Source organism: Cyrtonyx montezumae, unplaced genomic scaffold (assembly GCF_038088225.1).
Source record: "Cyrtonyx montezumae isolate F1298 unplaced genomic scaffold, pur_monq_1.0 scaffold_19, whole genome shotgun sequence".
Taxonomy (NCBI): domain Eukaryota; kingdom Metazoa; phylum Chordata; class Aves; order Galliformes; family Odontophoridae; genus Cyrtonyx; species Cyrtonyx montezumae.
Genome location: NW_027071925.1, coordinates 3,217,549 through 3,245,527, shown reverse-complemented (window position 1 = coordinate 3,245,527; position 27,979 = coordinate 3,217,549). Strand labels below are relative to the sequence as shown.

The 27,979-nt window shown below is 45.4% G+C and overlaps 1 protein-coding gene across 7 annotated transcripts in view; it reads right to left on the bottom strand.

Annotated features, from left to right (window-relative positions):
- TNRC6C (trinucleotide repeat containing adaptor 6C) overlaps positions 1 to 27,979 on the bottom strand; it is an 82,923-nt gene that overhangs the window by 30,148 nt on the left and 24,796 nt on the right. For all 7 annotated transcript variants that reach the window (XM_065735150.1, XM_065735154.1, XM_065735153.1 and 4 more), the window contains 2 exons: positions 17,423 to 17,746; positions 275 to 2,866 (listed from right to left, as the gene is read on the bottom strand). In XM_065735150.1, the coding sequence (XP_065591222.1) occupies positions 275 to 2,866; positions 17,423 to 17,746 (2,916 nt within the window). The remainder of the gene's footprint in view (positions 1 to 274; positions 2,867 to 17,422; positions 17,747 to 27,979) is intronic.

The following is a 27,979-nucleotide window of genomic DNA, read 5'->3' as shown; positions in this document are numbered from 1 at the left end:
GGCAGAAACAGAAAACACCATGCTGGTGTCAGGTCTAGAAAGAACCTGAAAATAAAGGAGTTTGGACTCTGGAAACGTTTCTGCCAGGTTTCATGGGTTCTGTGCTCAAGAGAGGCAGTTAACACCGCTGTTTCAGAGTAAAGAAAAAACATTTACACTACGAAATAAACAGAGGATATCTTATCTTTAGCACACCGTTACACAGTGCTCGGGCCTGAGAGCACTCAGTAATACTGCTACTGGAATAACAGAGCTTACAGCAGTACTGCCATACCTGGACCAAGCAGCGGGGACCGGTTCGGCTGGGCACTTGACTGGTGCGATGGCTGAGGTTCAACCATGTTTGTGTTGATAATGGTGCTAGTGGTGGTGGTATTGGTTGTGGTACTGCTCTGAATGATAGGATTATTTCTATCCCACATGTTTACAGTCTTGTTGTTGTTGTAATTTGGGTCGCCCCAAGCTGAGGTACCATCGTCAATCTCCATCTTGCGGCGAATGGACGGTGGGGATGGCTCTTCCCAGCCAGTTGCCTCACAGTTCTCTTTTTGTTTGGCTGGCACTGGCCCACCAACCCATCCCGACCCCGTCTGTTTTACAGAAGCAGCTCCTCCCCAGTTACTCACACTGTTGTCCTGGGGTTTATTAGCCCAGTTTTGCTGGGGGCCTGGCTTTAAAGACTCCCCCCAACTTGTACCTGTATTAGCCTTGCTGTTTGTGCCATTTCCCCACCCACTGGTCCCAGACCTCGTGGAATCATTCCAACCTGACCCCGACCTATTGTCAGAATCCCATCCAGATCCATTCTTCTTCCCATCACCCAAGTGTCCGGGAACAGATGATGAATCTGCCCAATCTCCACCTCCTGAAGTCCAGGTCGGATTTGATTTCTGTCCATCTCCCCAGTTTTGAGATTTGGGTTTCTGAGGTTCACCCCAGGTAGGTGATTTGTCCTCCTGATTCGCGGTCCCACTCCAAGTGTGGCCGCTTTTGGCAGCAGCAGCATTATTAACAGTAGTAGAGCTTGCTGACTCTCCCCACCCCCCTGGGCCATTTGGTGCTTTGTTGTTATTGTCTCCCCAACCTGTATTTGTTGGAACAGCTGCAGGCGGAGAGTTGACCCACCCAGATACTGAAGAGGTATTTGTACTGTTCATGATGGACCCATCGTTCTTCCCCCCTGAGTTTGAAGATTGAGTAGCTGCACAACCCCAGGCCTCCGTTCCATTGTCATTCTTTCGTTCGGACCTCGGGGACTCTTCAAATTCCCAGGCAGTGTTTTGCTTTACAGGGGTCTGTCCCCACCCTGTATTGGACAGGACCCTGGGGTCAAGGTCATTTCTTGGCAACTGAACTTGCCCTTGGTCTATCATCCCTTTGTCCCTCCTCCTGCCTTCCGCAGCCCCCTCCCTCCCAGTACTGCCTTCATTTTGGCTTCCACCGCTGTCGTTGCTTCCTTCGCTAGCTGTGGTGCCAGACGCCGCAGCTTTGGCCCAAGAGTTTATTTGTTCGTTGCCCTGCTGCATGGCAGGATTCGGACTGGTAACACTAGAGCTATCCCACCCCGCTGATCCTTTCCCATTGATGTCGCTATTGGAATGCTGGTTTGGGGGCTTGACCCATTCGCCATTGACGCCGTTGCTGGCATTACGGTTGGGGTGGCCCCAAGCTCCAGAGTGCATACTGCCAACACCGCTGCTGCCACCGCCCCTGCCCCACGCTAGTACCCCAGGACCAGATGGAGGCCCCGAATCCCACGCACTCGCTCCGTTTCCTTCCTTTTGCACAGCACTGCTGGATCCATTTTGTTTAGCACTTAATGCTGAGTTCACAGTGTCTCCATTCCCCTGACTGAACCCAGAATTGCTGTTTCCTGTGGCAGGATTACCTGGGGACATCCCCCAAACTGAACTGCCCATTCCTTCACCACTGCCCCCACTGACTTGAGAAACTGATGTTCCATTAGCACCAGGAAGGCCTTGCAGGTGGGGCGGGATGATGGCCCCCATACCAACAGCCATCCCCCAGTTCGGCAGTCCATTTGTCTGCATTGCATTGATAGGGTTTGGTGAAGAGTTCATGGGGTTAGTGTTATTTGGTCCATCAGTGTTAAGGTTCTGAGGTTGTACGCTGAAAGACACATTCTGAGAAGTGGACGTTTGTGGTTCTGTGCTCTCTTGCGGCAGCAAGTTTCCCCAAGCACCTAAGGTGCCTGTCGGGTTCCCATTCTGGTTGCCCATGTTCTGACCTATGGCACTGACCGGACTGCAAATACTGGAAGGGTTGCCTGCTCCCACAGTTCCCTCATGTCCAAGTACAGGCCAGGCAGCTGGATTGGCATTAGGGTTAAGGTTAAGATTAATGCCAGCATTTGAGTTGGAAGCACCCCAGCAGTTTTGACTTCTACCATCTCCAATCATGTTGTCCATCTTGCCATCCCCACCGCTGGCAGAGCAGTGAGCTAGGCCAGAGCCAGAGCCTGCAGCCATGCCCCACACTCTGGCCGAGTTGCCGTTGCCGTTGGCTCCACCAGCTCCAAGGGCACTCTGGTTAGAAGTGCTTTGGACGAGTGCTCCGTTGGCGCCATTATTGCCATTAGTTTTCTTTGTATGTCCAGTGAAGTTGCCTTGGGCACTCCCTGTAGCCATGCTACTGTTCTCTGAGCCACAGTTGGAGGCAGAGTCAGTGTCTGTAGTACATTCTGAGGCAGATTCAGTCTCAGCTCCTGTGATGGAAGGCCACGCTTCCTTGTCAGTCCTGTCTATTATCACTTTATCCCAGCTGCAGTTGCCTTCACTCCTGAAAGTGGGCTGCTGTCCCCAGTGGGAATTTTCATAATGGTCTCCCAATCCACTGTGACTGAGATCTGAAAGAATCCAAAAAGGTTGAAAATGAGTGCAGGGTTCAAGCACCACAAAGACAACGTTAGGTCCTGTTCGACGTCACGAGCTGTAACGCTTTACACTCTGCACTTAAGTGCAAAGTGTTCTAAAATTTCAAACACATTTTCTAACACGATACAGCAGAGAACACATAGGCATTTCATAATAACAGTTTGGTCGAGAAAATTAGCTCTGGAACGATTTGCAAGGGATTTAAATGTGCTTTTTAGTTTCACATAGCATCCAAAGTAAGTCCAAAGTCCACCCCCAACCCAGTGAAACTAATGCTATACTGCACAGATATTCGGAAGGCGGTCTTCAGAGCACAAACCTTAAACACAAAGATGTTATTCAATTTCTAAAGAAGCTCTGGAACCTCTAATTGCTTGCCAGGGTGCAAACTTGTACTGAAAGGCACATCCGCATGCTAAGGACTCCAGCTCAGACAAGTTTTTGCTTTTACTTTCTACCCCAATTGTTCTCTATAAAAGATATTCAGTACAGATTTCTCCTTTCAGTTTCTTTTCATGGCAAGTAATCCAGTGTGATCCTCGGGCAGATCTTCCAAGCACTCATCTAAAGGAGGCAGAAAACTGCAGCTATACGTTACAAATTTTGGCTGCCAATAATTTTTACTAGTCATAAACCTGCAGTAGCACGACTTTTATTCTTCTGATCAATTAGCCTACATTAGATTTGAACAAGAAGCACAAGACTGTTCTGAGGGTAATATGTATACAACAAACCTCCCAAATAAGCTGTTTTACAGAGGATGACTAATATACGTTGATTTGAATCACAAATATTTTGGTGTGATTAGCTCCTCCAACTGCCTCCAATTAAAGGTACTCCAACACTGTGAAAAAATTATTCCAAGAATAGAAAAGGTTCTCAATTGAACAAAGTCTCATTACTCACACATTTCACCTGTGGCTTTGCAAGCAAGAGCCGTTGCCTCATGCGGATTATCAGCACACACAATGAACACACTAACCCGGGGAAAATTGTATCTCATCTCAAAATAAGTGGAAGAACGCATGTTAAAGAAAGGAGAATACAGCCTCAGCTCATTCTCTGCCTTCTCACAACACGAGGACAAGCCTAGTGTTTCACAGAAAGACCTAAATAATTGGCAGTTACAGGACAAACCCAAAAGAGAACATGGTGCATCTGGTTAGACCAACCTGGATTCTTGCCCCTGCATGCAATGGCCAGCAAGGAGGAAAGCATCATGTAATATCCACACAAAACCGAGCGCTTACAGAGCTGAGGAAAAAGGTTAAAAATTTACCTGATAATCTATGAAGGTGTTAAACAGGAGACCAGAATCCCAGATAAGACAGGGAAAGTGAAAGGAAGCCTGCAAAATGACTCAAACTGGGTTGACTGGGTCAGAAATATGAGCCAAGCAGAATTCTGAGCAGAGCAGAAACAAACAAAGGAAAAGAGCTGCAGCAGCCAAGGCCAGCAGATAAGAAGTTGAGGTAACCAAGGAATCAGATAAGAGGAGTTGTGTGTGATTTTTTTTTTCAACACAGTGGGTGGTGAGCTTCAGCAGTACGTTTCTGACATGTCAGGAAGATTTAAAAGCAGCTTGAAATACAGTTCCAATAAAAAGGTCTCACCAAAGCTGAACCATCAGCTCCACCCAGGAGCAGAGCAGTGCTGCCCCAGGTCAGGCAGGGCAGGCTGAGTGACCAAGGGCACTGCACCCGGCACGGGCATCACTGAGCGCAGGGACGGCACAAAGACCAAGAACACAACTTCCAAGAACCCTGAGCAGGGAGCAGAACTGCACGTGACACGAGGCGTGGGATCTGGAAGAGCAGCCAGACAAACAGACAAACCAAACCAGGAAGGGATTATCCAGAGCAAAAGCTGCCTGTGCTAGAACGGTCAGGAACCTGAGCTGGGCTCGGTGCTCAGCTCGGACAGCATCACGCAGCCGCGTCTGGCTCCAGGAAGCACGAGCTCAGAAACCCTCCACTTGCAACTCAGTATTTGCTCCCTTCCAACAGCACAGCTGCCAAGATTCAGATTACAGCCTCAACAGCAACCACCACCACCACTGACTAATCTGAAAGAGGTTCCTTTGATAAGGACTGCACTAATTCCAGCACTCGACAGAAAATAAATGCTCCCACTAACAGCAGTGTACCTGTGCTGCTTGATCCCTGGTCAGGAGCCAGCAGGAATTCACACTGGCAGCTCTCACAAGGAATGTGCTCAAAAAGCAAAGCAGTCAAATCTAAATCCAGCCCCTTCCAGCGTGGCATGTGCTGCAGTGCAGTAGGGTTATCACATTGAAAACAACAACAAAGAAATGAAAGAAAAATGTACTCAGGGAGCGTTTCTTGCAGGTTCAAGACAGAAGCTGCTCCCAAAAGCTATAAGCAACAAGCTCTGCGTGTTTCCCTTTAGCTTCTGGGGTCGGAATCTGGGCTTTCACATCTGTGAAAACATGGCAGCAGCGAGCAGGGACCTGATGACCTGCCTTAAGAAACGACCTGCAGGAGCTGCTTGGAAGTCACAGCTTTCTTCCAGCTCCAGACAGGCAACATTTTCCAGAGACAGCGGCTTCGCAGTGTCCCAGTAGGAACTGCAGCAATTGCTTTTAACACCGAGTGCTGCTATAAAAACAGTAAGGAAGGGAACAGATTAAAATCCCACTAAATAAAGAGAAAGCTGCAAGAGCTGTTAGTTTGCTGCTAAACAAAGATAACAGACTTCCAGCACAGAGCAAACCCCGAAAAGAGTGTTTTTATACAGAGTCTCCAGAAGCAAACATCCAAGAGACACTTTTCCATTTTCCCTAACCTTAAAGTAGTTCACTCCTACAAAGCAAATAACCTGAAAATAGCAAAGTGAAACTTAACCCACAAGGATTTTACACTAAGAGAAGAAATAACGAAAGGAAAATATTTTTATATGATTAAATCTAGTAAATTTTTTTGTTTTGTTTGTTCGGGGTTTCCTCTGAACGCAAAAATCCCCTCCAACTCTCTAGGAAACCACGTCTCTGCAAGAACTGCCACGGCTTTATTTTATAAGCTGCTAAGACTGGAACAGGGAAACCAATAAAATGTCGGTTCTTAAAGATCAGTTCCTCTTTACTCCTGCAAAGCTCTGAAATAAAGCACGGCAGCTGATCAGGAGAGCTTCCATCCTTCCTGCGAGCACAGCAAGAGGAGATGGGAAGCGCAGCAAGAGGAGATGGGAAGCACAGTGTAGTCATGTCAGCAGCCTGCCCTGCTGAGGCACTGCAGAAGTCCAACTGCTGCTACGACCAATACTTTGTGCCTGACAATGTGAACTCTGCACCCTTTGTACAACACGGCTCTCTTGGCTAACAAGGCCTCCTGTGATCGGGAAAGGGAATTAATGGAACGCTGAGATTAACGGCCCTCTTTGTTAATTAAAAACCACAACAACAACGAAAGAAACAAAAAGCAACCCAAACTCAATGACAAATTCTGCCAAACTGCAGGCATACCAGCTACCATACTGCTCAAGCTTTGACCAGTGTCACCAGTAAGCACCAAAAGCATTGGCTTTTGTTTTTGTAATATACTGGGGCAGGAGGAGACTGCTGCTTTTAAGCACTGCAGCCAGCTTGCCTCACAGATTTCTGCTCAGTAGGTATGAAAAATAGAAAACGTTTCTGCCTTTGTATGCTAACATCAATAAATAGCTGCAAAATCACGTTAAATGCTTCCACAGGCTGCAAATGCGAACGAGCAGAGGGAGAGGTGAGGAGCTGCTGCCTGTGCTTCTGTGAGAGCAGAGCACTTGGCCTGCACAAAGGCGAACGCTTTTCTCCTCCTCTGAAAACACCGTCTGCGATCGGGCTCCTCGTGGCTGTTTTGCTGTTGTTGTTTTTAGCTCTCTCTTCCTAACTTCCATTACAGTAATTAGGTTGAACAATACGCAGTACAATTACGCACCCTCAACTATAATTAACGTTCAGCTGATTTACGAACCGGAGTACGAGGGAAGTGCAAAGCGGCACCGCCTAGGATAAATTATTAATGAGAATCTTATTAATAAGTACAGATTTGATTTAAAAGGGAACGAACAAAACAGATACCCCTCATCTCGCTCCCGCTGTAGATTTCAACGTGTGTCAGCCAGCACCACAGACCCCAGACCCATGGGCTGCGGGTTACCTGCCACATCCAGCCCTGCCGTGCCCTGTGTGGGGCAGAGGACATCTGGAAGCTGTCCTCGACCTGATGCAACCTGCTGCCCCCTACGTGCTGGCAAGCCGAACTCCTGAAACCCACACACAATGCATTACGGCAGACAAAAGATGGAAGCACCGACCGGAACCGCTTCATTCTAAAACCAAGCCCCAGTTCAGCACGCGAGTGGGGAAAGCCTGTTATAGCCCATTCCGATTCCCTGCACCACCACACGAACACGTAGCTCATTTGCTCCCATGCCAGAACCTTTTAAAGGCATTCAAGACAACAAGCACAAACCAGACAGCGCTGCCACAGCAGCAGCGGCTGCACCCAGGATGGCACGGAGCTGTGCCCGGCGCACGGCTCGCTGCGGAGACGCCATTTTATCAAACCTGAAACGCAGCCAAGAGCTCAGGACGCCGCGCTGCTGCTTCTCTCCCTGAAATGTTATGTAATAAATTGATTTAACAGCAGCAGATGCTATTTTCTCAGGGTTAGGATTCCGCTTTTTTTTTGTTGTTGTTGTTGGTTGCTTGCTTTCCTCTCCCCCTTTGGCTCTAAGAAAGGCCGACGGGTAATAAAATACCTGAAGCAAGGAGCCGCCCAACCATCCTAGGAAACGCTACGTTGCGTGCAGAGCTGCTCCCGCTCCTGCATCTACGTCCTGCGCTGCAACATGTCGGCCGTGCAGAGAGAGCCTCATCCCGCAGCGCTGCCAAGAGCCGCGCTGTGTGCCGGGCAGGCTGCAGGCCGGGCCCGGCCCCGGCCGAGCGGCGCTTCTGAGCTTTGATTATCTAATTGCAGCTGACACTAAACCGATCTTCCTTCCTCTTTAAATTCTTGCAACTGTCACAAAACATTTTCACTTCGGGACCCGGCTACAATTAGCGCTCCGGACGCTTTTCTTCCGGTTTTTTGAAAGTCAGCCAAAAGCGCGGGCGTGCGGTGCCAGGGCTGCCTCCCGCCTTCCTCCTCCTCCTCCTCCTCCATTCCTCCTCCTTCCAGTCCTCCTCCTCCTCCCGCTCAGAACAAGTCCCATATGTGTATTGGCCCGCCGCCAGGAGCTTAATTACTTCCCTGCCTCTATCTCGCAGCGATCCAGGCAGCAAACAGCGGAGCATATTAATCACAGCCCCGGCTGTTTGTACGCTGCCCAGACAATGCGGCCGCCCTGCTTGCCTTCGCCTGTACGAACACAGCGCACAAAGGGGAGGGCGCAGCCAACATAACATCACACGTTATATAAGAGCAGCGCAGAGATCTCCTGCACAGAAATCTGCACGGCTCATTTATACGCGGCCTTCCAGCGCTTCAGCATTATTTCCCCTTCTCATTTCCCTGCTCTTCCCCTGCTCTGCCCCAAATACATACTAATTGCACAGCACGCGCAGCACACTTTAAATCCGCTGTTCCCATTCCTGGCAGGTGTTTGTCTCTCGCACACAGACGATGGCTCTTTAAGGGTTTGGCTCCGTGCTCTGAATTGCTGCCACTTCACCACCACAGCACAATCGCTGCTGCTATTCCCGGCTCCAGAGCTGCTCCGCTGAAGCACTCCTGAAAATAGCCGTGCTCCCAGGAAGACATTTGCTCCCTGCTTCTTTGCAGCGCTGCCTGAATGCTGGATGGGTCCAACCTCATTCTAACAACGAATGATGAACACAAATGGAACCTTCACTTCGCTTCACTCAGAAAATGCTCTCCAAAGGAATGGGAAGAGAACCTGAGAGTCAATCTTGCAATCATCTTAAAGGCCAACAAATCCTGGTGAGTGGTTATGCTCTCTCAATACCAGCTACACACGGTGGACATTTTCCTTAGTTAAAATATATGAAACCTGCAGGGAATGTAAGGCACGTTCTAGTAGTCCTTGTAATTCTCCTTGAAAATACAGTGAAATTTTCTTAAGATCTCCATCAAGTGATGAAGGCGGTGCTTATCAATGGCACCAGTGGTGGATGGGGCAGGGAGAGGTGAGGCCATCCATGCAGAACCCAGGGACACTCCAGCATGCCCCAGCTCCCAACTCATCTGCAGAAGTCACCACTGGTACCCAAAGATGAAAATGTGAGAGGTTACGACTGCTTACCTGGGCTAAGCAACTATTCCCAACAGACACCAAATGATGTCTCCTGAAATCTGCCAACAAAGCCCTGTAACATCAGATCACAGATCCCCAACCGTTCTGCCTCCCTTCTTAAAAAAGCTTTTGCCCTGGCAACATTTTCCTAACACGTACCCTTCATCTTCCTCGCTGAAATCTAAGCCCATTATTTCTCATCTGACCTACCACAAGCATACAGAACGTACCATGTTCATCCTTGCAGCAGTCAGTTAGGTATTCCTGCATTTCTAACTCCTCTCTTTTCTCTTAGACTCAGCTGTCACAGTTGCCTTTTTCCACGCAGATCTTACTCTTGAGCTCTTCTCACTCCTGGTGCACTCCTTTGGTCTTTCTCCAGTGGGTTCACATCTGACTGCACAGCATCCCAGTTTGGACTCAACGTCCCTCTCATCAGGGAGAGCAGCACACGTGCCTCCTGGAAACCAGACCTCAGTATGCTCAGTCTTCCCTTCAGTCTCTTCGCCAGGTTCACCTCCTGTGACCAACTCCAGATCTATTTCTGCAGCACATTTCTCACGTAATCATATTTCTGCACCCAGTTGTTCTGGTCAAAATAGAGAACCTTCCCCTTTTCTTTGTTTCTTATTTGATTGCACAATTTTGTCACTGCTCTTCTGTCCTCCAGTCATCTCACATTCTTCTCTAGTTTGGCATCATTCAAAAACTTAACGAAGGCTGTTGTTCATAGCCTGATGCAAATACCAGAGTGGTCCAATTTACCATCTCAAAACTTAACTGTGCCAGTTAAGGGCTGATAGCTACTCTGTGTCTGCACCCTTCTGAGCAGCTACCACCAATCTTGAAGTAATTTAATCTTATACTCACTTATTTACAACAGCACACATCCATCATGACAAAGCCTTCAGAGGCACTGTCAAAAGCCAGACACAGACTTTATGACACTATTCCCTCCTGCTAGGCAATGCCTGTTGCTCTGCTCTGACAGGGAACTGCTCTCCTCCAACACGATTTGCTCCCAATAAACCCATGCTGGCTGTGCTCTCGTTTCCTTGCCAAGTTTATGTGTACTGCAGTAGCTGTTTTGCTTATTTTTTCTAGTTCCACTCGGAGGACTACACTGATGGATCTGTAATTCCTCATTTGTGATTTTAGAAACTAGTTATTTCATTTCTCTGTTCTGTAGTCCTCAAATGCTCAAAGAAAGTCAGTGGGCCAGACTGCTCCAAGCATTCCTCACTGTACTCAGTGATTAATCTCATCAGCTTCATACTATCTGAAACATTTCCCTAAGTATTCTGACTCAGAGTAGCCTTAGTTTTTAAGCCACTCATCACCTTACAGATAAGAGAGAAGACACAAAAGCATTCCTGATGCCACCTATTAATGGGCCTCCCTGCTGAACATCACACCAGTTCCCTTGACCTTCCTTGTATTATTTAAGAAAACGTTGCCTTCTTGTCCATTTATTTTTCCCAATAGCTACAGATTTCTTTGCTTCATTTGTTTCTTGCAGCATTGTTTCCTGAGCTCTATGAATTCACCTTTCCATCATCTTTACACACAACGTTACCCTCTCTCTGCTCTCCCCAGTACCACGCTCCCACTCCCTGCTCACTCTGACCTCAGTAGTTGCTTTCTGCCCTTTGCTTATCCTGCTACTCGGTCTCCCCGTGTGCTTTGTCAGGAAACTGCCATCTGCACAGTTACAGAAACCTGCCAGACTCTTTGTCTCTTGATGTTCTTTCCCAACAGACACTTGGGCGGTTTATTTATCAGGCTACCACTAAATCACAGCCTTCTACAAAGAAAACTAGAGATGGGATACAGATCTACTGATTCCAAAGCAAACACGTTGGCCTTTGATTCATGATGTTTTTGCACAGCTACACTCTTTGAAAATGAGGGCAGCAAAATATAAAGGTGTTTTGGTTATTTATCCTTTTACAGATTTCTATTTTTCCTTCTCCCGGTGCAAAATTCTAATCACTGTCAAATAGATTTGAAACAGCAGATTTATTTTTCACGCTCTGCTGCCCGATGTCAGATAACATACACAACACGGAAAAATTCATTCCAAAGATTAGTTTGCTGATGAGCTTTAGCCATCATTTTTCATTCACAACTCCCATATTCATGCCACACTGCGGCTGCTGCTCCTTCACTGACACTGAAGGCACTGCATGGATTTCTGGAAGTTTTACAGGGGAGACAACAACCTTTTCTAGCTGTGACTCACTTCCCGCAGACTTTACTGTATTTCAGAAAATATTAATCACTTGAGACTAAATCTCAGACAGCACCTCCTGGCTGGATCCCATCTCCATGTTAACGGCGTATTTTCTTCCCTGGATCGTGTTTTGAAGCTTCCTTTTGTCTCAACATACACCTGACAGGAGAGACCTCTGACAGCACGGAGTGATTTCCAGGGGAGTGATTTCCAGGGACGTGTAGCAGACAGCGAGCACTACAGAATGCTGAACAATGCCCTGAGGAAGGAAACAAGTAATACACGCAGCCAGCATTCATGCAGCCTGCTCTGGTACCTGCACATCCTTTCACAGCGCTAATCAATGAGATTAATAGCAAAAGGTTTAATAAAAAAATATACATATATGGTGATTTCTATGTTTTAACCAATAGCATAACACAAAATTTTATCTCACTAACAGACAAACTTTCACATGAACTGCACTGTGGATAACTTGTGAATAGTGATGAGTCGTACAGGGGACTGCTCTGCAAATTATGGCCAACACATCAAGTGATGCAAAAACCAAAATGTTCAGAACTGTGTTATGGATAAGCATCACGTATTTGTTACATACAGACGTCCTTTACAGAAGGAAGGACGTGGAAAGAAGAAACAGCCAAAGCTGGAGTTTACATCCTCTGAGTAAAGAATTTTGTTCTAAACCCATCATCCCTTGTTCTCTCACTATACACTGCGGCCAGGACTGCCTGCCCAGCTTTCCTGCAGGCCCTTTACCTGATCCTTTACAAAGGATCCAGCAAAAGAAAACCAATTTTTGAAAACTTTTTGTTTTTAATCCAGTAACTTGCCAACTAGAAGCAAAGACACTGTCAAGTTTTGCCAACAGAGATATTCTACTAACGGAACTGGAGAATATGGGCCCATAAAGCTCAGCTAATCATTTCCACAGAGACAGTTTGCACACATGCTTTTTTCATTAAAAACCAAGCTGTTTGCCAAGCCTCCCAAAACCCAAGCTAAATCTCCTTTCAAACCTGAAGTGATCCTTTATTCACACGCTCCAAAACTATTGCACACACACGCTTTACCTGCAGTGATCACCAAGCACAAAAAGCTCGACTGAGCAAAAACTCACGTTTAGTTTGAAGGTCCCTACTGCTTTGCCAGATACATGATGAGACAAGCATATACTGAAGCTTGTTCGTGTTTCCCAGCTGTACTGACTCCTTTCAGACAACGCAATGTCTCTCTCTAAAATGCTTCTCCATATTTCAGTTGATCGCTCTGCAAGAAGGAACTCTGAAGCGACCCACGGTGAAAGCACAGGATGTCATATCAGGGCAGCATGGATCTGCATCCATCAGACATGGCTCCTTTCTCCTGCTACTCCAAGTTATCCCAAGGCAAAGCTAACACAGAGATGCCAACCAGAAGAGCTGACCTGCCACGTGACGGCACTCGGCAGCCCCCAGCTGCCCACAGTGCTTCCTGGACACCCACACACCATGCTGCAGGAGGAAATATATCAACTACAGCTAAAGAAATGCTGAAACATGAAATAAATCTTCCCGCTTCAGAAGAGAAAAATGAACAAAAGAAAAAACATCAGTGTAGAATCTGGTATTAGACCCCACTAGGAAAATACATCTTCTAACTGCTCTCAAATTCTCACCTCCCTGAAAACAACAGATACAATACATTAAGTGTAACTCCTCAGCTTTCACAATGCCTCTTGTGTGCTGTATCACAATTGACTGCTATATGAATTATTTGCTTTCATTTCTTTTTAGACTCTGGAAACATATGTTACGGATCAGTTCTGCAAATCCTCTGCTTGACAGCATGAAAGAAGTAGAGAAGTTTCACCACAACTCCCAACTCCTGCAGGACATGGTACATCTCTTCAGAGGCGATGGATGCTGGTTTGATGCTGCTGAACTGCAGAAAAGGAAAGGCATCTTCAAGAGAACCTGGTTACTGCTTCTGATCTTTGTTCTTACCATCATCAAACACACACGGGCTGCCTGGAGACTCCTTTACAAACTTCATCACTTGTGAAGAAACAAAGGAGGACGCATTACTTGTTACTTTTGTTCTCCCATGATAACTTCCAGAAATGACCATAACTTTGTTAGGTAACATGGCAAAAGGGATGACTTGCTCCTTAACCAGGGCAGAGAGCTACTCACCACATACACTGCAGTTAGTTGACCAGGTGGGGAGGGAAGAGAGAAAAAACACCATCATCTTCAAGCAGAAATAGCTAAATGGATATCAGAATACCGCCCGTAAGTTACAGAAATAGCTTTCCTTCCCTGTAATCTTGGAAAGGATTAGAGAAGCAGTGTGTGAAGAACAAGCTTTGTTGCTTAAGATAAAAGTTCTGGAAGAATTACTGTTCTACAGAAAATGCTCTTACTGAACACAGCTTCATAATAGTTAACAATGACTTAAAGACTGTTTCAAAGGATAAGATATCTCAAATATTTTGTGCTATTTGAAATGTTTCAATATCTTCTCCTAGCAGTTTGCTTAGTTAATATTTTTGCAGATTACCTCAAAAGAGAAACAAAAAATCATTACTCTCATCCACTTCACTGATATTTCCAAATGATAAATCTGACAAAGAATATATTAGTGGTCATTAATTTCCACTTCCCTTACATTGGCAGAACATCTTTTTTAATTCACGACACTGCAGTTATAGTTCTGATAAGTGTTTTGGATAGGCCAAGGCAGTAGATAACAGAGACTGATGATAAGAGAATAAAGAGATAAAATAGGGCAATTTTCACAGTGAAGAGGCTGGCAGTGCCTCTCTAACAGCTTTCCCTGTATCTAGATGGCTATAAATAGGTCCTGGAAAGAACGTGGTTGCATAATTTCAAGTTAACTCTGAAGGAATATGACGCTATAAAAATAAAAACTACAGACCTGCATCTACGTTCAGCATCTCCTGTATACAAGATGCTAGCTTACAACAGTCCTGGCTCACTGATTAATACCAGGTCATCCATCAAAAGAAAGCCACTGCTGCTCAACGTTAAGTACGAAGAAGCCACATACAGAGCCTTGCTTGGATGGAATCCAGCGCGTGTCTAACAAGCTCTGCTCGGGCAATCAGGCTCTGGGAGAAAGGCAGCCCCGAGCAATGGATGTTCCACTGACTGCCTCTGAGCCCTGGACAGAATCAGCAATGTCTGCAAAGTGCCCTCTCTGCTACAATGCAGGCACTGTTCAGGTAGACCAAATTCCCATTTCCAGTGGATTGGACACCTGTGCTTACTTGTTGGGGCAGCTTTCATTATTATACTGTTCCCTCCTCTCCTCTGCAAACTTCTACTTTGAAAGAAAAACCCTAGGAGCTAGAGACAGACAAAGGAACACAGTCCTTACTGATAATAAAACATGCAGGGAAGCCTCCAGCTGACAAACACAGTCAAGAATGCTCACAGTAAAAATCTTTACTTTCATATTCACAAAAATGTGAACCAGTTTTAATTAAACTGCGTGGAAAATTCGCTGTTAACTGATGGAAGTTTTTCAGAATATCAAATCCTAAAGTATTTCCAATCCAAACAGCCAAGATGAAAAGGTTTAGGCCTTCCCTGAGTACCATTTACTTCTTTCCTCTTTATGCACATCAAGGTGGAGAAGCAGCTATTAAGAAAGATCAGGTTTGAAGAATAACACCATCGATACGCAAAGAATTGCGTGGCTACAAATGGGAATGAGACACGCTGTGCTCCTCTCCCAGCCCTGCAAAGAAGCCAGGTGCACAGCTGCTGATGCTATAAACTGAGCTGCATTTCTCCCTCCTTTAAGTACACTCAGTGACTGAACTGATGCTCCACCTGCTGGAAAGAGAAATGCATGAGCTCTGTATTCAGCAAGTGTTTTCTGTGAGGAAGATGGAACCACTTAAGTCTCAAAACATGAACTCTCGCTGTCAGAAGAGGAAAAAACATCAAAACAGAAGTGAGCCAAGCACGAAGCTTGTTTGAGAATTCCTTCCCTGCTCCAAGAACTTCCAGGTGCCCTTTAAAGCTTTTGGTTTGACTTAATGTAAAAAACAACCTGACAATACTGCTTTGTGCACTAGTCACAGCCTGCTGACAAGATCGGTGCCTTCCAGTAATACTTTTACAAAGAATTTGATGTCAGTAAACTTATTCTATGCAATATGGAATATAACAGGACGCAGAAAAGCTGCTGCATTCCTCCCATTTGCACGAGCTGTTACTGTATTCAAAAGCTGACACGGAAGTAGCAAAAGCACAACAAAAACAAATTCAACAGTATAAACATCTGCCCGCAGCTGCCAGGCTGAGAAACACCAGAAATAAGTGTTTATTTTATATAGCAAGTTAAAATAGAAGTTGGGAAGAGAAGCCTAAAATCTCAGAGCACAAACACATCTGGCAAGATCAAAGCCAGAGAGCTAGTCCTGCCCTCCTACCACCTTCCTCCATGGATTACGTTATGATTTAGAGTGGACTTTGTACCACGAGATGTGCCATGTTTCTTCAAGATCAAAGGAAGAAACTTAGGATGCATCTCTGCTGATGTTCAGAGCAGTACCACTGAGCTGATACTGATCCTCAGCCAGTCTGAGCCACTTGAGTTCCTCACACAAACATCTCAATGTCAATCTCTAACACGGAAGATGAGTGTGGCAGTTAGGAAACATCTCCATTTCCAACAGAAGCCAGGGATGGCTGCCACCTTCCCTGCTGAAGGTGACTTGCACAGGGGTTGAGAATGCTGCTCGTAGGGGTGAGAACCCATCACATCTTGTGTCACTAAAGTCAAATACTCCAGCATTCAGGAACAGAACCTCTTCCCCTCCCTAAAAACTAAGTAGTCACAACACGTTATGTAAATATACAATTGGTTTAATCTTGGTTTGTGCTTCCAGGGAGTAGTAGAATCATATTTTCAAGTGTATCTAGATATCCATACTGCTACATTTCCGAAAGAGATTATTTCCTTATCTAACCAAAACTTCTAAGGACAATACTGAATGATTTCCACTGCTGGAGTTCAGCATCACAGGCAGCAAAAACTGTGAAAGATTCACTAATGCCCGGAGGGAAAAACTGCAGACAGCTCAGATCAAAACTTTGTGATGTCTGACACCATTAGTGAGTGATAATGAGCAACTCTCCAGATCATACAACAATTACTAATATTCAATTATAAAAACAAGAAACCCCACCTCCTTGCAGCTTAGTCCACATACGTTCTTCCAAGCCATGGACAACTGCAGCTCAGTGCTCCCTGCTCTGCCTTAACACCGCACGCATGCAGCAGAGCGATGGCCAAGGTGATCTGTGCCACCTTCTGACAAAGCTCCTCTCCGTCCAACGGTTACCTGGTCTCCAGCACAGAAGGATGAAGGAGCAGACAGCTGCCTCTTGCCTCCTTACCAGCAGCCTCAGAGAAGAGAAAGGCAGATAAGGGCCTCACTGCTCACCGTGCTGCTGTCAACAGCCAAAAGAAGGCTGAGGCATCTACAAGAGGACAGAACCAAGGGGCAGAAAGGCCTGAGATACTGAACTACTGTTCCCAAAATGCTACTCTCTTAATGAGAGGATAACACGGGGAGCACAAGCAAGTAAAGGCACTAAGGTGTCGCAGCACAACACGTAAGTTAAGTTCCTAATTTTTATTTACATATGCAAAACTCTTGAAAGATGATTAAAATGGAGTACTCAGAAGCTTGATTCACAATGTCTTTAGTCACTACAGAAATATTTTCAAATGGAAATCATAGCCACTGTAACTACTAAAATAAAAGCTGGCAGAAGACCCCCATAGGTCTGAGCAACCCAATAACAAAGCCAACCTATAGAACTGGATACTAGCAATGGCAACATCCATTCATTCACTTATTAAACTGCAAAAGAAAAAGAGCAACGGCACACGCTTCATTTCAAATCCTGATCTTTTCAGACGCCTCACATCCCTCCAGCTCCCACAGCACAGCCGTGCTGACACCGAGGACCACCACTCCACCCGGACGGAGCCGGGACCCCTCCTGGCATCCAGCTCTTACCTGCTTGGGTCTTACTGGGATGATGCTGTCCTCCTGTCCCTGGCTGTGGGGGAGGACTCGCCCCTGCTGGCCCAGTGCCTTGTGCCGGGCTGCTGCTCAGAGTCCCGGTGGGCAGTGGCTGCCCTCTCTTTAAGAGCTGCTTCTGTTCTTGCTGGCGGAAGCGTGGAGGCACCTCGCGGGGCAGGTAGCGGGACGCGGCTGGCTGCTGCCCGTTAGCAGATGCACGCTTGCCATTGCTGCTGTTGGTGATAGTGCTGGTGGAAGTACTGGTACCGGTACCGGCAGGTTGGGGCTGGCTTAAACTGGTCTTAATAGGTTCTGGCACTGTGGAAGGAAAAAAAGGCAAAACTGTTTTAGCATCGGAGAAAAGTAGTTTTTCTTTCAGCATTTCTAACGTTTCTTGGATCACCAGCAACAAGATGTCTAACGGTACTTACCCCAAAAGAGGAAATAAGAACCCAACAAACAAGGGGATGGCTGGAAACAATGGCTGCTGCTCTCAAGTCAAGGGAAATGGGTTATTACACAAGACACAGGTTCACTGGGTTGTTTTGTTTTTTTTTTTAACTGTGAGAGTGACGATGACACTGAAGCAGCAGCGTGCTGGGAAATGGGAGCCTCAGAAAATGAACTAAGGGTACATTACAGCAGAAGAAATTCCAGACAGTAAAAAGCCAAGAAAAAAATCACCGAATTAATTTTCTTCTGCTTTACTTGACTGGTAGATTTACACGCATGCTCGCACACTTTGTACCTATACCCATGCATGAATCTTTTCCATTAAAAAAAATTACAGTGAGTGTAACATACACAACCTAGCACATCGTGTTTGAAGATACAGGGCACGTGTTTTCAAAAGTCACAACTAAAATCTGACCACAATTATTTCCTTTAATTAGGAAAGGCAACTAAGTAGCACAACTCTCACGCTACAGCAGGACCACCTCTGGAGGATGCTTTCTAATCCCATCCCTCAGCAGAGCATCCAGGTCTGGAGCATAAGCATCAGCCCTGCCACTTCTCTGCAACACTTCCCATTTTCAGTGTCAGGTTAGAAAATCCAACCACATCTCAGTGCTTTACTTGAGCTGCACACGTGCAAGAATGCAGGAGGCTGTGCACGAGGAAGAACTTGTCCACAGCATCACTCCTCCATGCAACACAGGTGAGCAAAGGCAGACCACCTCGGCTATAGCAAGCGTTGTTCCCTTAAGTCACAAAATGGACACAGAAGTGTAAAACCTGAATGCCATTCCTATCAATCAGCTCTACTTTTGAAAGACAAAGATCTCTGTCACTGTTACTGTGCAGTGCTAACTCCTCGTGGTGTAACCAGCATGCTCAGCAGTCACGGGGCAGGATGGAGAGGGACACTTCTGATCCAGGTTTACACTGCAGAGAAATAAATGCATGCAGCTGTTTGTAGGTATTCGGCACAAGATTAACACAAGCTTTTCTGGAATCTTTTAAGCCTCAGACCTTTAAACACGCTACATACCGCCTTAACTATTCCCTGTCCATAGTTTCAGCCTCTCCTTTACTACCAGGACAACATACAACCAATGCTGGAACTAAAACAGTATTTAGTTTTAAAAATAAGGATAAATTCTGGCTGTTCTCTACTTGTACAAGGCATGGTGCCTGTTCTGGTGCAGGAGCCTTATATCCCGTGCTCTAACAAGTTTCCTGGGTTGGTTAAAGCAGCGGGAAAAGGGCAGAGATGTAACAAGTAGAGATGGAGATTAAAGTGAGTGGTAACACATCCATCTCTGGAGCACCCACTGCCTTCTGAGCTCAGCAATGTTCCAGCTTAAGCTGGGAGGCTGTGAATATTAACCCCGTGGGATTCTTTCATGGCTCTTGCCTTTCATGAAGCACCGACTGCCATCATACCCAGCCCTCAGACAACCATGCCATGAAGCAGAGCTGGCATCTGGCTCAGGACCCAAATCCCTGCTTCCCAAACACCAGCTCCTGCTCTGTTTGCCTTGCTTTGATGAATCAAAGGGATAGCTGAAACAGAACTGCTCTTCATGTTGTTGAACAAAGTAACAGCACGGTTTCATACGGGAGATGGAGAGCACAAACAGAACAATTAAGAGAGCTGGAGGCTATTAGTTTATGTATTCTAAGAGAGATGTCAGCATTTACCAACACCGACATTCCACGTGCTCCACGGTGTGGGTCCTCGGGGGAATATAACAGCCCCATGGCAAAGGTGGGAGAGCAGAATTAACCCCCCCCCCCCCCCAAACACTGCGAGAGAACTAAACCCACCAACTGGCACAACGCCAACAGCAGGGCCGGCATTCGCCTGGCCACGGATTTTCTTAAGGAATATTAATGAATCGGAAACACATTTGAAAGGCTGAGACTGATTTTCATGAAGTGTTATGTTCTTCGTACGGCGGAGATCAATCCCAGTTGATGACACCAACTAAAACGCAGCACCAAGCCAAGCCACAGACAACGTGCCCTTTTCTGCTTTAATGTCAACTGAAGCGGTTTCATCGCAGAGGTGTGGCCACAGAAACCCGCTTTCAGCCTCACAAACAACGTTTCCCTCTCAATAAGTGAATGGAGAGGAAGGAACAAAGAAAATCCAAGCACCAAGCACGCAGTACGCTACAAAACCATGCCCCTGCATATTAATGGCACTGGTTTTTCTGATCAGCGCAGCAAAGGGCTTTTGCTCCGTACGCCAAAACCTCGGTGAGAGCGGTGAAATGGAAGACCACTGCAGGAATCCCATGCAGACAATCGTGGCAGCTGGAAAACAACTGCTGGATGACACCGTCAGGAGGAAATAAAGCACCCACAACGCAGAAAGGGCTCTGCTCTGTGCTGCAGATCAGGCTGGCACTCAGCCTCCAAATACAGCACCCATACGTGGAGAATACATGTCCGTGCTCTCCCACTGCACTCCACGCGTGTTTCTAAGTCACCTCCAGCAATGTTTAAGCAGCCATTTCCATTTGACACACACTGAGAAACGCCCACTGTACCAAGCATCCAGATTTACTAATTATTAATTGCCACGTGAGCTCAATCCAAGAGCTCAAGAGCCAAAACACCAAACCAGAAAGGATCTTGCAAGAAATACAATGGAAGGCATAAAATGAAAGCCTCCGAATTGCCTGCTCTTACCATGTTTGTGATGGGTATCTGCTTATTCCGCAGCAGAGAGAGCTGTACATATGCTAAACAATGGGCTTGCTTGTAATAATTATCAGTACTTAATGGTATCTAAACTTCTTAATCCAATTTCACCCAAACAAATCCAATAATTACTCCACATGCTTTTTGATGATTACAATCTCGGGAATCCCGACCGCATAAAAAATTGTTATGTGCAATTGTAGGTGGATTTTATTAATATAATGAATAGGATCAGTCGAACAGATTTCAATTACAACAATAGCTTTTAAGTACATTTCTATGACATAAGAAAAGAACATGCATAAATGAAAGAAACTGGTTAAGCCACATAATGCTGATTTATGGCAGCTTTTTCCTTTCATTCCCCTCATTAACATTTCTCTGCATTTCTCAACGCCGCTCTCCAGCGTTTCTAAGGGCTTCCAGGAGCACACATTCCAGAAGAGAAATGGTTAACGCCAGAAATGCATTCTTGGCTGCTACTGTGACAGGATTTATTTACAGCTTCTATTAAACACAGCAGCTCCATTACAAAGTGCTGCATGTGAGAAGAATTTTTGATTATACAATGCCAATGCCTCACTGCGTTAAACATATCATGCCAGCGTATTATTTTTTTTTTTCCTTCAGCAATTCGTTCAGGTCATTGTTTGATGGGTTTATGAATTCATTACAGGAAACAGATGGATCCCATAATTCAGAGCTATTCTCCCAGCCAATCACATGGGCAATTCTTTTTCTCATCTCGCTCCCCCCTCCAAATCAACCTTAATGAAGCCACTTCCTCCGTGCCCTGTTCCCCGTGCTGAGTGCTGCTGCTTGTCAGAGCATCCCAACAGATGCGTGGAGCAGAACCCGAGCAGCAGGGTGGGCAGCCCCTCTCAGGTCAGACACAGAGACAGAACTTACCCAACTTGGGGGGAGGCAAACGAGAAGGGCTGCATGGTGGTGGGCAGAAGCAGGCGCCCGGCTGGGAAGAAATCCATTTTTATGTGATGAAAAAGGTCTTTTTCTTTGTTTTGTTTGTTTTTAGTTTTGAAAGGAGAAAAAAAAATGTCCCCCTAACAATCTACTTTCAAAGGATGAATTTTCATTTAGCAAATTACCTCCTTTGTCTACCAAGCACTGGCATTTTTCATCCACAGTGACATCTACTGGCAAAACTAAAGCTATTTCAGAAAACTACTGCAGAAAACCAAACACTCCTTAGTGCCTCTATACAAAGTGGGTGCTTTCCTGTCGTGCTCTTCCCCTCCCCCAGCACACAAACTTCTGGAAAAAGAAACAAGAAAAGTCAAACTGCAGAACAATGGTCCAATGCCAAAAGAAACAGCAAAATTCACACAATGGCTGTAAGACGTAACCAGGAGCTGCAGTCTGACCACCAAGCCTACAGCCAGGGTGAAGGGGAAAAGGTAAGTCTTATTAAGCCCTCGCACCTTAAAGATCGTTTCTATTTAGTACTAGTTCATGAACACAACATTTATTACATGCTAAGGACAAATAAAGCCTTCCAGGTGTAATTTCATCCCCCCTCCCCATTTTATCTCCTTGCTGATCACTGCACACCTCCTTCAGAGCATTCCCTCTCCCCTTCCTCCTCCTCCTGGGTTTTACAGCATTCCTTTCCTCCTTCCTTACCCTGAAATTTCCTATTCAAAAAATGGTGACAGAGTTAGGGTTGGAATTAACATAGAGAACATCTCTACCAACTGTTGGGGTTACATCCTCAGTAACTCGGTCCTGTGCAGCCTGCTGTAAGGTATTACCAAAGAAGCTCCACAGAGAATTGCTGCCCCATCCCTTGCCCTGCTTTAGGCAGAAGGACACTGGGCTGTGTATCAGGACGCATTTCTTCCCAGGGATGCACCACCATGGCACTGAGGGATGTGGGCACAGTGGGTTGGGGATCTTAATGGTCTTTTCCAGCCTTAGTGATTCTGTGACACAGTGGTGTCAGGACTCCAGAAAGCAGCTGCAGTTCCACCACGTCTACCTTCTGTATCAGCCAAGTGGAATAACATGACTGTAAAGGTACTGAAGTCCCTCTTACACACAACGTGCTATAACAGAACAGACAGAGCTTACAGTTCTGGAAAAGACAAAGAAATCAAAGCTCAGAATGCACTGCTGATGGAGATCTCCAGCCTGAAGGAACGACGTTTGGGTTTGCGTGAGAAGGTCTCCGTGCTAGATGAATTCAAAAGCTCTGCAGCTCCTATTTTTTTTTGCAGTCTGATCCGTTCATCTGAGCACATTTCACAGGCTTCATCAAGATAGGAGCATAATTTATTCTAAAGCTATACTCAGACATAGAACCGTTGCGTCAAGTTAGCAGATAACTACCCACCATAAATTGATATATATTAAATGCTGAAATGTATTTGTTATCTATTCAGTGGATTTCAATTCAGTCGAAAATTAATTCCTAATATAGATGCTGGAAAACCTCCTTTGAAAATATGTCATCCAGAAAGATTTTACAACCATCTGTGGGAAATCAATATTTTATGAGGGAATCATAATAACTTATAGGGCCCACAGTGACAAGCCGGTCGCAAATCACCTTCCCAAGAGTGAACTTCCAGATTACTTCTTATAAATTAAAGGTTTTATTTTAATCTTTGTTCCTGGATCTGCGAGAACCATATAAATATTAAAGCAAGCTGGAAAACATATTCCATTTGGTATTATTTCACCATTTTTGAAGAACTAAACAGTCTCTTCTTAAACATATATTGGCATTAGTAGTACTGTGGCTTGTTCCAGGCCTCCACCCTGCAGGGTGACCTGCACAGATCCCACGGTGCTCGTGTTAAGGATGTGCCTCCAGAGCTAAGCAGAAAGGACAGGGAAGTAATGGCACTCCTCAGCCTCTGCCCTGCACCCAGCTGCACATCTCAATGGTGTCCGTACCTCTGCATCTCCTACCTCACGTGGTCAGGATTCAAGAGAAGTTTCTTAAGCTTTAAGTGAGACCAACACAACCTCATCAGCCTTCTTTCCATAGGAAACCAGACAAAAAAGTATGCCCAGCACAGTTTATTAATGAGAGCATTTTTCCACAGCTGTATCTCTGCTATTTTTGTAGTAGTTAATATTGATAAATTTTGTATCAGTGAAGAAAAAAGTGGAGAAATCCTTTGGAAAATAAACTAACAGTTAAACAAATGATAGTTCTGCTTTTCCTTCTGGAGTGCCACCATCAACCCAACTGCACATCCCAAACTTTGTAATGGTTTCTGACATGAAATGATTACGTGACACTGTCACACGTAAATTGGGGGAATGTCAGCTAAATGCAAAACTGGCTGAAATATTCTCTGGGAGAATCAACGGTTTGCTGTCAAAACGAAAGCATATTTCAGAAGATATTCCACTGGGACTCGATCTGAGCCTATGCTGCTCAACGTTTCCATTAACAACGGCATGATGGACTAAAGAATACCCTTATTAAATCTGCAAATGACACTAAGCTGGGGAGAAACAACATGGGGGTGATGAGATTGCTGCGGGACAGGACCAGAATTCTGATAACTGTTGAGAAACTGACAATAGACTGCAGAAGTGCTGTGAAAGAAAGCGGCTGCAATTCGGTAAGGAAGGCCACGTTGTCGGGCAGGAGGGTTTAAATGCAGAACAGCCAACAACTGACCCCACAGCACATTTGCAGAAGACTACATTTAGGCAGATCACAAACTAAACTGAAGACAAAAGGTCAGGCTTGTACGAAAATAAACCTTATAACTGAATAAATACCAAGCTACCAGGCTCAATGTAACCCTTCTACATCTGTCTGGTGTGTTACAGCCTTCACTAAGCACTGCCAGTATTCTTCATGGTTAACCATCTCCATTCAAAGGAGAGCTCCAAGACCTGCAAGTAGCACAAAGGAAAGAGTCTGAAACTTGGAGACACTGACTGCCACGGCACAAGGTGGCTGCTCTGTCTAGCAGACTGTGCACACGCTGCCAAGAATAAACACAGAGGAAGAAATAACTTGCTTCGTGCCATGATCAATAGGACAAGGCTTGCTGGGTTTAGAGAGCAGCCACAAAGATTTACATTTCTTATAGTAAGGATGATTAAGGATTATCTGCAGACTTGCTGCAGGTGTGATCTCATCTCAGAGCAAGGAGATGAAACAGATGACCTCTCAAGAACCTTCCCAGCCTTATCCTCTACAATCCACAAGTCCACAGAGTTCCAAATCCAGTTATCCCACCTTCCTCAGTCGTAACAAAGAAATCACACCATCGTCTTCAGGCTCTGCTCCCTTTTCAGAAAGTTTAAGGCCTGTTATTTATTCTTCAGCCCCACCTGTCTGGGTCCAATGTGTTTTGCTCCTGATTAGCTTCCAACTGTACAATTCCTGAACCACAGCTTATCCCTCACCCCACCACAGCTACGTCTGCCTTCCCTTCGTGAGCCCACACAGACCACCCAACACCGGGCCCTATTCCTCCCACACAGACACGATGATGTATTCAGAGGTTTAACTCTCACGGAAAAGCTCCCAATAAAAACATACATCCTTGCAAACTTCTGCACTGACACTAGACTTCGCTTCACTTCCTTATTCAGCACCTACATATGTCTGTATGCAGTGTGCCAAATATTTTTCTCGAGAGAAAGATACAAAATCTATTTCTTTTTTTATGAAATGCACTTTTTTTTTTTAAAGTTTTTTTTTGAACCCCACTCTACATTATTCTGGTTTGGTTTTGCACGCAGCAGTCTTATGATGAATACTTACTCTTCTAAGAGCTCCCAAGATTTTCCTTACTGCTTTCCTCCATGTTAGCACTGATTACAAGTTTAATTTTAAATTCACAATTAATTAGCCATGCCATTAAAAATGGTACGGCTAATTAGGTTGATAGATTGTCATCAACAATAGATTGATAATCCAAAGCAAATACAAAGCTACTTAGCATCAGATTCTTTCACTGCAAGACAAACCCTTGAGTGTTTATTGTAGGCTCAGCACACACACATGGTTTACCGTGGCCTAGCTGATGAATGGACATTGAATCACATACATCAGGCCTCAGATTGAGAAGTCCAAGCCATGAATCAAAACTGAGTAATGGAATAGTTAAACAATCAGTGCTACATTTCTTCAGGATGTGAACTGGTAACAGATGGTAACTTTCAAGGCTCAACACTCGGTCTGCTTTCTTTCTAACAGTATTTCTCCAATTTGCAGATGATCTCAAGCAGTATTTATGGATTCACACAACTTAAATTCCAGTATTCATCATGTCCATTTCTCCACTCTCAGATTTGCTCACTGGAAAGCAAAGACAAGTAAACACATGCCTGGTGCCAGAAGCTGGTCCCCAGGCTGCTGCCTGCCCCGAAGGGCAAGACAGACATTCCCACACAGACATCCTTCACCCAGCACGCCATCGGGCATTAACCTGGAATTCAGACTCCTGTAAACTCGATGCCAACCTCGAGAGCAGCATCACAAGCATCACTCCTGTCCCTCAACAGCACACTGACATTACAAAGCCATCTACTTCGTCTACCTACATCACTGCAGCCCCATCCAGAGCAGCAGAGCCAGGGACAGGAACCTGCTCGGGGCCAAATTACATAATGCCAACCCCACCATCACTGCAAGCACTGCTGGGAAAAGCCCAGCCTAGTGGTAACAGATTACACAGCTTCACACAGAGGCACATAAGAATTCTGGGCAGACGTGGGAACTCAATCCCTCAGTTTTAAGCTGTGTGCATTTAATCTTATTAGACAATGTTTTACACACAGTTTTCATATTTAAAGGATTTTTTAAAAGCAAATTTACAAAAGGTGCTATGTCATCACACCGGAGACATTCCTTCTTAATTCAATAAAAGCCACTCCCAGGCAGAATGGAAAATATTCTTTACAGGAGAAATCTGTTCACAGTTATATCTTCTGAACAAGTAGATAAATGTGACAACTGACAGTAACTGGCATACTTGTAAGTAATTAAGAGATAGAATAATCTCCAAATTGATCAGTTTACTGTACTACAAAAGCCTAAAATTTCACTTCTATCTACAGTTCACGTGGCCAAGCCCTGAGACCTGTTCAAAACCATGCAGAAAGCAGGGTGGTCTGGTGGGCTGCAAACTGCAGGTTAAGGTGTACTTTGTCTAATGAAGCAGAGGTAAACATCTTCTCAACAAGTCTGTGCCTTTGGAGGCAATTAATTAATTCAGATGCCCACACCATATCACAAAGGCCAGGTATGTTATCCATACTATCCATACACAGAAGCATGTATTACATCCATTCTGCATCTTACACAGCACAGACCCACCAGACCCACACATTTCTGTTCTGCAGACTCAGAACACAGCTTCCCCAATGGTTTATATTTTAGAGGGTGGAAGCACGAGGAACAAGCTGCAAGGGTATTTAGCTCTTTTTAGGCATCTCCATGTAAGCAGTTATCAACAGCTGCAGGATCAGGTATCTGCAGGATGAGAGTTTGGCATGGCCAGGACGCTACATCTCATTTTTATGGATGCTGGCTGTGCTGCTGAAATCATGGGACTACACACACATGTCAGCCTGACTAGAGCCCAGTGTAAACACAAAGCTTTGGCTCTGCTGTCATGGGCGTTTATGGTACCAAATAAATATTTTAAGAGCAATACTAAAATATTAACAATTTCGTGGGCAAGAGCCATGTTTTAAATAAACCAGTAAAAAGACTCTGCGTTTGGCATAACCCTTTCAGTCCAGATTCTATCACAAGAAAAGGCTTAAGAGTATGATCATCCTACAGCCCTAAGGACAGCCCAGGCCACCTGAGCTACTGCTGCCATCAGGGCACTGCTCTGAGCCACAGGAATCTCTGCCCAGGGACTGCGTGCAGCCAACTCAACGAAAGGCCAAACTGACAGCTATGTACCCGACAAAGGGTCATAGATTTCATTTCTAGAGAAACGTCTCAAGTTCCAGATCCTATTCTGGATGCAGTTCCTAATATTGGAAACAAAAGAGGTCCCACGGAATTGTCATTCTTGTGGCTTCCCTGAATGATCACAAGAAAACAACGTGGACCCCAAAAATGATTCTTTATTCAGATAAGCCCTATTTCAAGCCATGCTTTAAAGAAGAAATAAAACCAAACAAAGCAAACACTACTGGAGTCTGATTTCCAGCATCCAGACCTCAACATAAAAAATATGCTGATGTGAAGCAGGCATTTCAGTTCTTTTGTCAGCTCCCTTTTTCAGTCTGAACTCTATTTCCAACATGCAGTTGTGGTTTTTTTTTTGGAGCAGACTTCCCAAAGGCAGCCCCTGCATGGGAAGCAGTTTGTTTGGAGCTGAGGGCTCACCCACCTTAAGTGGAGCTGGGCAGCTCACAACCCAGAGCAGACTCTATGCTGATGCT